The sequence below is a fragment of the Hipposideros armiger genome, unplaced genomic scaffold (genome assembly GCF_001890085.2).
Source record: "Hipposideros armiger isolate ML-2016 unplaced genomic scaffold, ASM189008v1 scaffold_733, whole genome shotgun sequence".
Lineage (NCBI taxonomy): Eukaryota > Metazoa > Chordata > Mammalia > Chiroptera > Hipposideridae > Hipposideros > Hipposideros armiger.
Genome location: NW_017732083.1, coordinates 429265 through 441020, shown reverse-complemented (window position 1 = coordinate 441020; position 11756 = coordinate 429265). Strand labels below are relative to the sequence as shown.

The 11756-nt window shown below is 41.6% G+C and overlaps 1 protein-coding gene across 6 annotated transcripts in view; it reads left to right on the top strand.

Annotated features, from left to right (window-relative positions):
• The window catches only part of HS6ST2 (heparan sulfate 6-O-sulfotransferase 2), a 369569-nt gene extending 361336 nt beyond the window's left edge, over window positions 1–8233 (top strand). For all 6 annotated transcript variants that reach the window (XM_019627478.1, XM_019627476.1, XM_019627477.1 and 3 more), the window contains one exon: window positions 5128–8233. In XM_019627478.1, the coding sequence (XP_019483023.1) occupies window positions 5128–6025 (898 nt within the window). In that variant the 3' untranslated portion in view covers window positions 6026–8233. The remainder of the gene's footprint in view (window positions 1–5127) is intronic.
• Window positions 8234–11756: the final 3523 nt, after the last annotated feature.

Genomic DNA, 11756 nt, shown 5'->3' with positions numbered 1-11756 from the left:
TCATCTAGGGTCCAGAGTACTTCTGAGGTTGAATATCTTATAAATTATTTGTAATTTTGGTGTGATCCTGGGAGGCAGTCGGCACAGCATCCATCTATTCCGCCATCTTACCCGAAGTCCATGAGTTCTTTATAAAGTTTGGTTATTAACCCCTTATCAGATGTATATTTGGCAAATATCTTATCCCATTCAGTAGGCTTTAAACGCTGCCTTTAGTTATCTGAAGCCACTGGTATAAAGTTAAAAACCAACTCTTGAGTAGGTCCTCACAGTCTGAAACTACCACTTTTTGCTGACAAGTCCATATCTTTATGTTAAGCCCAGATCACTCTCTGAGTACTAGATATGTCTATTCAACTCTTTTTGGATGTCCCACATACACTCCAAACCTTCCACCAGAGACCCAGGAAGCATCCTTAACTCCTTCTCCTTCCTCTCACCTACATTCATTTTGTTACCATCTCTTGTTAATTCTGCCTCTCAAATAATTGTTTAGTTGGCACCCCTTCTTTTGTCTTGTTTTCTACAGTAGCCTCAATTAATTTCTTTAATACCATCTCCACACACCACACACAGTGATCGTTCTAAAACACAGATTTCATCATGTTACTTCCCTGCTTAAAATCCTTTAAGGCCTCTCTGTTGCCCACAGAAGTCTAAATTCTTAAATATGGCACCTGAGGCCTTCCACAACCAGGTCCATCGCCACTTCTTCATCTTTAATTCCTGCCACTACCCCGTAATTACCAGTAAGATGTTTCCCAATGCACTTCCTCCACACACAACAGGCTAGTTTATGCCTCTGTGCCTTTGCTCATGCTAATCTTTCTGCCTCATACTCATTTCCTCTCTTCTTGACTCATCTAATTCTTACGTGCTGTTCAAAATAAAGCTTCAGAAACTCTTCCTTTCTCATCAGGTTAGGCTAAGAAGCACTGTAAGGTGCTTTCATTGTGCCTGTACTTGCTCTATCATTAACAGCACTTTATGCTGAAGTGCTCTCCTGAGGTACCCACCTCTTATCCTCATTGGTGTCCTCAGTGCCTGTCAGTGCCAGGCAGGCATACATTAGGTGCTTGAACTGAACTAACCACTGGAAAACTGCCACCAGTGTTCCTGTGTCTATTTGATTCCCAAATCACATTTCCATAAGGTTGGGCATTCACATCCTCACTTGCTCTGGGTGGGAAGACTGCCTCTCTGATATTTCCCGAACAACTCTTCACTCAGAAGCATGAGCATCCTGGATCATTTGCCCCACTAAACCTCCCAGGTGTTATCCTGACCTGCCTTTTCACCTCCAATATGCTACGCGATTCAGGAGGCTTCTGGACACTCCTAGAGACCTGCTCTTCAGCAGATCTTTCTTTTAACCTATGAGATCATTTTTCAAGCAGCATCAAGTGTTTCCATTTGTGGCAGTCTGGGCCTCTGGGCCTATTTTCCATTGAAGAAAGGGGCTGCTGGCCATGAGTGAATCTCCAGAGCCATCTGGATGTAGGGTAGCTCTTATCACCAGGGCAGTGTGTGTATGTAAGCATGTACACATGCCAGCATATAGGCTCCTCTAATTTCTCTGATGATCCCTGCAGTGTAGACACTGAGGCTGCCCACATTGGTCTGGCCTCATCTCATGCGGGCACTAGGACACCCTCAGGTGAAAGGAGTCACACATCCAAAATATGAGAGACTCCCTGCATGTCTGTCTCTGCCTTTCTGTGGGGCTTCCTCTCTCTCGATGTGGGGATGGAGCTTATAAAACATCGCTCCTGACACTAACCCTGGTGGTTACAATCTGTCTGCTCTGAAACATAAGGAAGAGCTCTTAGAAAGGAGAGCCTCAGACTTGCTCTGGGGTGCACTCTAAGATTTACCAGAAGATGTCACTGTAGACCGAAACCAGCAAAACAAATTAGGGCAGGAAGACCTTCAGCTAAGCATGAAGGTGACTCCATTATGGGGATTTAAAACACCCAGCAGCCCCATTATAATGCATGTCTAAAAAAGCTGGTTGAAAGAGTAATCCAAATGTATCACTGGACTTCATATATTTCTTTTTTTCCCAAATAATCAGACTAATTGCCACTAAGCTATCGCCTCAGGTCTAGAATAAAGGCTTGATAAATATGTATTGAATAAATGAATGAATCAATCAATCATACTAAAACTATGAGTGGAAGGAGGGAGCCCATGGGAACAGTAGTCACCTTTGTTGGTAAAGACTGCTGGAAAACAAAAGCTGCTACTCATTAGCATGTGTGCTTACTGAAATGAATTTCATTGACACCAGCAAAGTCGGGTCCTAAGAAAAGCAGAGAGATAGGTGAAGGTGGTCTTGGCCCTTTCCCCATCCTTACTCCCAGATGTTTCTCCTGTGCCCCATGCTTGTTTATTCCAGAAAACATATAAGGTAATTTTAAAAGACTTTCTGTGGGGGGCCGGCTGAGTGGTTCAGTTGGTTAAGAGCGCGAGCTCTGAGCAACAGGATCGCTGGTTCGATTCCCACATGGGCCAGTGAGCTGCGTCTGGGCTGAGCTGCAGCTGAGCTGCCGACAGGTGGCTGGATGGCTCAGTGGTTAGAGCATGCGCTCTTAGCAACAGGGTTTCCGGATCAACTCCCGCATGGGCTGGTGGGCTACGCCCACCCGCAACTAAGATTGAACATGGCACCTTGAGCTGAGTGGCTGCAAGCTACCACCAGGCAGCCGGATGGCGACTGGACTTGGAGCTGAGCTGGCTGCGCCCTCCACAACTGGGACTGAGGGACAACAACTTGGCTGTTCCCCTTCCCCAATTCTCCAAACACTGTTTCCCTTCCCCAATTCCCCAATAAAATCTTTTAAAAAATAATAACTTTCTGTGATTTTTGACAAGGCACTTACAAGATTATCCAGAGTTTTTATATGATGAAGCACATCCTTCGTAGTTCCTAACCCTCTTCCCCCTCTTCTCTAGAATAGTTCATCAGATAAGCAATTAAAGGAGTTACTGAGATTCTGCTGTGTGTCTGGTATAAAGGCCAAGGTACAAAGCTGGAATGGGTGGGATGAGAGTTGTAGAAGAGTAACACAGAGCCCCTGTCCTGGAAAACAGAGTTTAAGCAGAAATACAAACAAGTAATTTCAATTCAGTATCAAATGTGTTGTTTTTGGGTTTTTTTAAGATTTTTTATTGGGGGATTGGGGGGAGGGGAACAGACAAGTTGCTGTCATTTTGTTCTTCAGTCTAGTTGTGGAGGACGTTGCTTCACTGGCCCAAGTTGGCACCATCATTGCGCTCTTCTCTGGCGAGGCAGATCAGTCGCCGGCTTCTGGACGGCCGCTCACTGCGGCTTCTGGCCGCTCACACTGGCTGCTGGCCACACACGGTAGCCCATGGCAATCCACTGCAGCAGGGGCTGCAGCCGATGCTGTCTCCGGCGACTCAGGGCAGTCCAGCTCCAGGTTGAGCTGTTGTTCAGCATCTTAGCTGTGGAGGGCGGTGCCACTGGCCCTCATATGTGGGATCCGAACCAGGGCCCTCTGGCATCCCAAGCCAGTTCTTAACCATCGTGCCACTTGGCTGGCCCTCAAAGGTGTTTTAACACAGGTTAAGTGTGGAAGTGCTATGGTGACACAGGGAAGAGGTGATGGCTGGCAGCAAGGGATTGGGTAGATTTTCTCAGAGGAGAGACAGTACTTAGATTAGAACTTGAAAGATGAGTAGAGTTTTCCAGTCAAAGAAGGAAGGTCACATCAGGGAGAGGAAACGCCGTGCACAGAACAGGGGCATACAGGATAGCTCCCGAGTTACTCAAAGCCCACAATTTGGGTGAAACGTTTCCTCCGAGGACATCAGCCAGCAGATTCAGCCATTCGGGTGGTTGAGGTGGTTCCTTGTGGCAACCCGTGCATGTGGACAGAGCCACCACCTCGTCAGATGGGAATGAATAACCTTCAGAAAAGCTTCAAGCCATTCCCCAGATTTCCTTTAAGAAACTAAATGCTAATGTTTAGTGTTTATTGTTGTTTTCCTTCCACAATATGCCCTTCCATGTTCTCATCTTTCATCTACTGAACCTGAGTGGAAACCCGTTTCTTGTTAAAAGCCCACCCCAGGCTTGTTTCCCCCCTTGAGTATGCATGATCACATCATAGGCCTTAACGTTTCTGGGGTGTGGTGCGTGTGTGTGCACCTGCTGTGTATGGGTGTGTGTGGGTGTATGGTTTAAATGTTTGCTAGTCTGCTATTTGAGCAAAAAGCTTTATCAGGTTGCAGCTGTAAAGTGAAGATAGTTGCATAGCAAAGCCTCCACTCTTTCTGACATCAAGGTGTCCTTTCAGTGGGTAAAGAAAAGGGACATTTCAATGCTGATAGAGTTAACTTTCCTACCCTGGGAAAATTATCATGTGAGCAAAGGCTGAAACTAAGGTGGTAGCTTGCATATATGCCATTGGCAGATACCGTGTCTATTTCAGTCAGTGATTAACTACAATGTTTATTTCTGGAGGCCCAGGCCTGCTCTGCCTATTGCTACATTCCACTTCCATAATGTATGAGCTATGATGTTATGACAACAACCAGAATCAAAGATATCATTATCAGACACTCTTTCAAAGAGCTTTTGTTTTTTGAATAAGATATCCTGATTAGAGTGGATATTGGAAAAATGCTTTTGTACATTTAGGAAGAAATATTAGAATTCGTGCTCACTTATCCATTCCATATGACTTCAATAAAATCACTTCTACTGAGTCTCCATTTCATGATCAGTTAATTGGGGTTTATGGGTGAGGGTATGAAATAAAATGGTTGCCTACCTAAGAAATGAGGTCATTGGCAGGATTGTGTTATTGGTTGGGGAGAGAGAAACAGAAGGCAAGGGAAAAGAGGGAGGGAACAAGGATAAGACAGATGTCTTGGGCCTAAACTTTTTATACCAGCAAATTAGGTGAAAAAATAGCTGTACTGGCTAGTGGGGCTCAGAGAGGGGACTACAGCACAGTTCACAGGAGAAATGCCACTACATCTCCATCATTCTCCTTTTGCCTTCCTTACTGGCCAGTGAACATCACATATGCCATGCACCTCCCTGATGCCACTTATGTCACCCACATCTCTGACCGTTGGTTCATGCTTTGTCCATAGGAACTTCCACTACATCACCATCCTCCGAGACCCAGTATCCCGGTACTTGAGTGAGTGGAGGCATGTCCAGAGAGGGGCAACATGGAAAGCATCACTGCATGTCTGCGATGGAAGGCCCCCAACCTCGGAAGAGCTGCCCAGCTGCTACACTGGTGATGACTGGTCTGGCTGTCCCCTGAAAGAGTTCATGGACTGTCCCTATAATCTAGCCAACAACCGCCAGGTGCGCATGCTCTCTGACCTGACCCTAGTAGGCTGTTACAACCTCTCTGTCATGCCTGAAAAGCAGAGAAACAAGGTCCTCCTAGAAAGTGCCAAATCGAACCTGAAGCACATGGCATTCTTCGGCCTCACTGAGTATCAGCGGAAGACCCAGTATCTGTTTGAAAAAACCTTCAACATGAACTTTATTTCACCATTTACCCAATATAATACCACTAGGGCCTCTAGTGTAGAGATCAATGAGGAAATCCAAAAGCGTATTGAGGGACTGAATTTTCTGGATATGGAATTGTACAGCTATGCCAAAGACCTCTTTCTGCAGAGGTATCAGTTTATGAGGCAGAAGGACCATCAGGAAGCTAGGCGGAAGCGTCAGGAACAACGCAAATTTCTGAAGGGAAGGATCCTTCAGACCCATTTCCAGAACCAGTTTCAGGGCCAGAGCCAGAATCCAAGTCAAAATCAGAGTCAGAATCCAAATCTGAATGCAAATCAGAATGTGACTCAGAATCTGATTCCAAATCTGATTCAGAACTTGACTCAGAGTTCGAGTCAGAATTTGAGCCAGAAAGAGAACCAGGGAAGCCAGAAGCAGAACCCAGGCCAAGAACAGAGCGATAGCAACACCAGCAATGGCACCAATGACTACATAGGCAGTGTAGAGAAATGGCGTTAAACGGCTCCCAAAGGCTTTTGCACACTTCTCCCAAAGCGTCAGTTAAAATATGGCAAATCTTAAAAGATGAGTGTATCCAAACACATCCTGCTTCCTTAAGTGTGGAAGTTAAAAAAAAGTTAAGATGTTGCCTTTACAGTTGCCTTCCAATTAAATGTTATAATGTGCGTGGGTAAAACACATTTCAGTATGTAATTAAATTGTCTTTTTTGGTTTGTTGGAGTATTTATAAATCCAAACCAGACTCACCAGAAATTGCTGTTTAGATATTTTAAGAAGTTCTTAAATTACAGAGACAAATGAAAACAAAATGTGGCCATTTAAGTTATGGCTAAGAAATGGACTTCAAATTATTTATGATACACTATTAAAACTCAACCTTGGAAGCAAACATTTTGTTTCCCCCAGGGGTAAGCATGAATATAAACATAAAACATCTAAAATTAAACACAAAACCTTTATTTTCTTCTGATTTTAACAAGGAATCTATTTAAATGGAATAAGAAGTAATGGTAAATTTTACTGAACTGTAGAAACTGAAAAATTTCTCTCCCAAACATGGCAAGTTTTATGTAAAAATACTGGCTTTTCAAGTAGAACAGGACTCATATCTTGTTATTGAAGAGATGTTTAAAATTTTAAACTTTTTCTACCTTCTACTGTTCAAAGGTTTTAAACAGGGTGTATCTCATGTTAACAAAACACTTTTTTTCCGACTGGAATACCAATGTAAAGATTTAATTTCCAGACGCTTCCTGGGCACTGTAATTTCAACAATTCTGGATCTTTTTGGCGCTGCTTCTCATTCATTTTAAGGCTTCTCTGAGTTGTGCTCATTCCAAACTAACCCATTTATAGACTCTTTCTTCGTCATCTAAATGGTGTGTTGCTGAATTTATTGTGATATATAATCCTGGATTAAAGTCAGGACTTTCTATAGAATTGTCTTATCAATGTTTGTGTAGTGAGGTCCTTATCAAGAAACTCTTGAACAGGATGATGTGTCTAAAAATATTGCTGAAGTTATTCTTGATCAGATAGAATTGAACCCGAATGTGAATAAACTTGTTATTTACTTTTTGTATATTTTTATTGTAATGTTTCCAGTTGGGCTGACTATTTCTAGCCCATTAGTTCTTTTTCATGTTGACAAATTGTAGACAATTACAAGAGAAAAACAATGGTAGAATAAACATTAAGAAAGCCAGAGTTATTCAGTAACACCAAAAGCTGTATCTCAATACTTTGGTTAACCCTCTACCAGGTTTTGTTTTAAGAAAGAACAAAAGGAAACTGTTCTGCAGTGAGGTTAAGTATCAGCCTAGCAATTGAGGAAATTGATTTAGTATTGTAAGTCAATACATAAATACTTTTAAGGTATCAATTATGAATTGAGCAGGGCAAAAAACATGTATGTAACCCACTGTGCTATGAAACATCATGGTCCCATAAAGTTTCCATTTTACAGGTTTGCTGTACTTTTATAAGAACTTACACTACCCTCCTGGCTGTTGATCAAACGAGGCAACTGAATGTGGCATTTGTTTTCAGGAAGGTCATGCTTAGAAGTGTGACCATAAAGTCACATCGTGTACAATCTGCTTATTTGCATGATCTAGTTTCACCTGTAATAATATGGCCACAAGCTGGAAACGAACTTATTTGGGTTTAAAAATAAATGTTCTTGACCCTGAGCTTGTATTGTTATATCTAAATTTTGCTTTGTCTGCCAGTAGCAGTCCTGGGAATTCTGAGAACTGAAAAACTGAAAGGAATTTTAAAAAAATCAAACACTCCTTGAAGTCAAAGTGTTTTAGAGCGAAGCTATTTTGTATACATTGTGTTTTTAAAATGCAAATTCTGTAGATCACTGTGGTATTTCAATTTCGTTTTGTTTTAATTGATGTTTGCTCTTAAAACTGTTGGAAAGCAGGATGAAGCCTGAGCCAGTGGAAAAGCTTGTTACAGAAAATCATTGTGTGTTATTGCTGTGGTGTGCATGGTTTGCAGAGATTAAGTGCATTTTCTCTGTCTATAACTGATTATTGTATATAGGGGATGTTATAAATATACATTTTTGTCAGCATCATGTAAATCCCATGATTTCAACTGTAAACATCTGTCCAATGGTGTGGCTTTACAAACCATTCACTGATTTTGTGTAATTTAACAGTAGATATGAAATAAAGTTTAAATTGCAGGCTCTGAGTAATTTCATGACTTCAGTTGAGGTTTGCAGCCTCTAGACATTATGACATCAGAGACAGAATTCTCTTTTCTCAAGGAGTTCCTTTTCTCCTCTTGGCCACCAGATAGGTAAATGAGACGGTCCATTTTAATCTATCACACTAAAATGGACTTAGCTTTGGGTGCTTCCTTCTGGGAGTTCACACTCTTTTCTCTTTTGAGTACAACAAAGTTGTTGATGAAAGCCAAGGTTTGGTATGTATCCAAGTCAGCTCGGACTGCTATAACAAAACACCATTAACTGGGTGGTTTATCAACAGAAACTTATTTCCCACAGTTCTAGAGGCTGAAAAGTCTAAGACTGAGCTGCCAGCATGGTCAGGTTCTAGTGAGAACCCCCTCCTCTCCATTGCAGAATGCTGTCTTCTTGCTGTGTCCTCACGTGGCAGAAAGCTAGCTAACTCTCTGGCCTCTTTTTATAAGAGAACTAATCCCATTCATGAGGGCTCCACACTCATCACCTGTGAGTAATTACCTCCCAAAGGCCCTACATCCAGATACCATCTAGATATCACTGGGATTAGGGTTTCAACATATGACATTTGGGGGGAGGACACAACATTCAACCCATTATACTATGCAAATAAAATGTGTGTGTTTTCATTTAGGATTTATGAAAGTAGCATGTCTAAGAGCACACGGAAAGGAAAAATAGCACTCCTTATTTCTTACCTATCCCCTCTGATCACAGGATAGAAGTTAAAAGTAAGCAATAAAGTATTGTCTTTTAAAGTTGCGGAATACAATATGCTCTAATTATATTCAGTGTATATATTTTTCCAAACAAACTTATGCTTAGGCTTATAGATAGACATGATTCTTTCCGTTTTCCAAAGAGAATTTAGATATCCATTCCATAAGATTAGAGGGAAGAAAGCTACACATTTGATGGATTTACTATACTCAGCCTGTATACTATTTATACCTAGAAAGTTTTGCCTAACTGTTTATTGGGTGACCAAAGGTCCTGATTTTATAAAGGTCCCACGGCATTTTGGGAGGAACAGTGAGCAGGAACATAAAGGCCAAGAATTTGAAATACTTAGGGAATAAAGGCTGTGTCCTTTTTCCCTTGAGGAGGGTACTCTTGAGAGACCAAGTTTCTCTTACTGAAGTGGGGAACCCGTAGAAGACCTGCACTATGATTCAGATCACAAGGTCAGTGTTGGCTACTAAAGCTATTAAGGTACCCCAGAGAGGAGCTATAATGAAGAAATAACTCATCGGCCCAGTCCCTAAGGACTTAGGATTCTCAATAGGAGTTATAACTAAGTAAGAGCACTTTGTGGGGTGGGAGGGCTACCAGATCTGCCACACTTGGTGGGATGATTTTCTTCAGCAGGGAGAGGGGTGAAAAGAGGCATAAAAGCATCACATGACAGGCTTGAGACAAGTACAGTCTTCCCGTGCCTGAGACGCAGAAGAGACCAACAGAGTGGTCCAGAGTGGTGATGTGCAACCCACAGCTTTCTTGCACTGTCCTAAGGAGGAGTTTCTTCTATCTTGGCTTCACTAAGGATTATGCAAACAAAAACAAGGTATTTGTGAAAAGTCTAACAAGACACAGAGTGTGCTGAGTTCAAATGTAACCCCATGTGACTGTGGACTACGGCAATTCTAATTTCTCAAATGGCAAGAATGATGTGAGCTGACAGTCTTAAATGTCAGAGGAGTCCAATCAACACCTTAAAAATCCTAAAGTAAATTTATGACACATCAATCAGACCTTCACAAATCTTCAAAACCCTCAGAACTGCCAGAGAATAGTATCTTGAAAACAAAGCAGACCAGCTCTTTCTCAGTGCAAGAGATGCTGTTCTGAGCAGCTAGACCAGGGGTCAAAAACTATGGACCTGGGCCAAACGCAGCCCTCCACCTGCTTTTGTAAATACAATTGTTTTGGAACTCAGTCATGCACATTCTTTACATATTTCCTCTGGCGGTTCTCATACTACAGAAGCAGAAGTAGTTGCAACAGAGATGTTTTGACCTGAAAAGCCTGAAGTATTTACTTTCTTGCCCTTGAAAGAAACCATTGATCAACCCTTGAGTTAGAGAGCCAATCAAAACTTCCTAAATAGTGAAATCTTGTCAAAGTTTACAATGAGCCCAGAGTCTGAGAGAATAAAGAAGTGTGATTCAAACAACATACTTCCCAATAACACACACTAAGTACATTTACTGAGTATTTGTTACATGAAAGTCACTGCATTAGGCTTGAGAACAGGGAAGAATCTAATATTTTCTCCCAGGAATATGGAAATCTAAACCAAACTCTGTATCAGAGAGTATAGTTAAAAACTTAATTAGTTCTTCAGTGTGTGTGTGTTTGATCACATGGTTTTTAAAAATTAAAACAATATAGAAGTATGTAAAGTAAAAAATGAAATTACCTGCACAACTCTCACTCCCCCAAAATAACTTGTATAATTATGTGATTTCTTCCAGACCTTCTTGTCTTATCACATTCCAATTTCTCTCTCTCTCTCTCTGTCTGTCTCTCTCTCTCTCACACACACACACCCACATACAATAGTGATAGGAAAAATGAAACCATATTGTTATTGTTATTCAACTTTTTTAAAAAAGAGATCAATAGTATATTATATGTTTCCTTCTTAAAATGGAACATAATGGGTAGCTTACCCTGAGCCCCCAAAACTGAGTACTGCTGATGTTATAGTTTGAGAGCATAGGCCCTGGATCCACACTGCCTGGGTTTGAATCCCAGCCTCACCACTTACCAGCTTTGTGAACTTGGGAGGTCACTAACCTGTCCACGCTTCAGTTTCCTCCCCTGTAAATGGAAAATATAATAGCTCCAACTTCAGAGGGGTGTTGTGAGACTTAAATGAGTTCATATTTATAAAGCACTTAGAACAGTGCCTGGCACAGGATGAGCCTAATATGTATTTGATAGTATTATCATTATCATGATTACTGTTATTAGTGTGAAGGCTCAATGTCTGATAAATGCCCATGTCTTTAATAGCTACAGATTGACTCTGGGATCAAGAATTGAAAATATTGGCAAGGAAATAAGCACAAAGTAGTATATGTCCTATTGTGACTAATTTTAAAAAAACCTAAAAATATAAAATATATATATTACAAATGTTACATAATTAAATGTATACAGGTCTATCCTAAGGTTTACTTCTGAGTTTTGAATGTAGCCAGTGACAGAAGTATTCTGAAAGATCTAATCTACAAAATGCCAAGTGAGTCATCGATACTCTCTCCAGCAATGAAAATGCATTATCTGATGGCCCTGGCTGATCTGGGATCTACTTTATTGCACTTAGCGAAGGATGATTCACCACCAGCCCCCTTCCTTTCCCACCCACCTCTCCACCCAGTATTACCAGAGTATGTGGGCCTGTTTGCACAATGAGATCTGAGTGGGGCCCAAAGTTCTAACCGCCTCAAACAGGTCTGAGATGGCGCCTAGAATTCCCACACTCCAAGTCTCTACTCCGGGTGA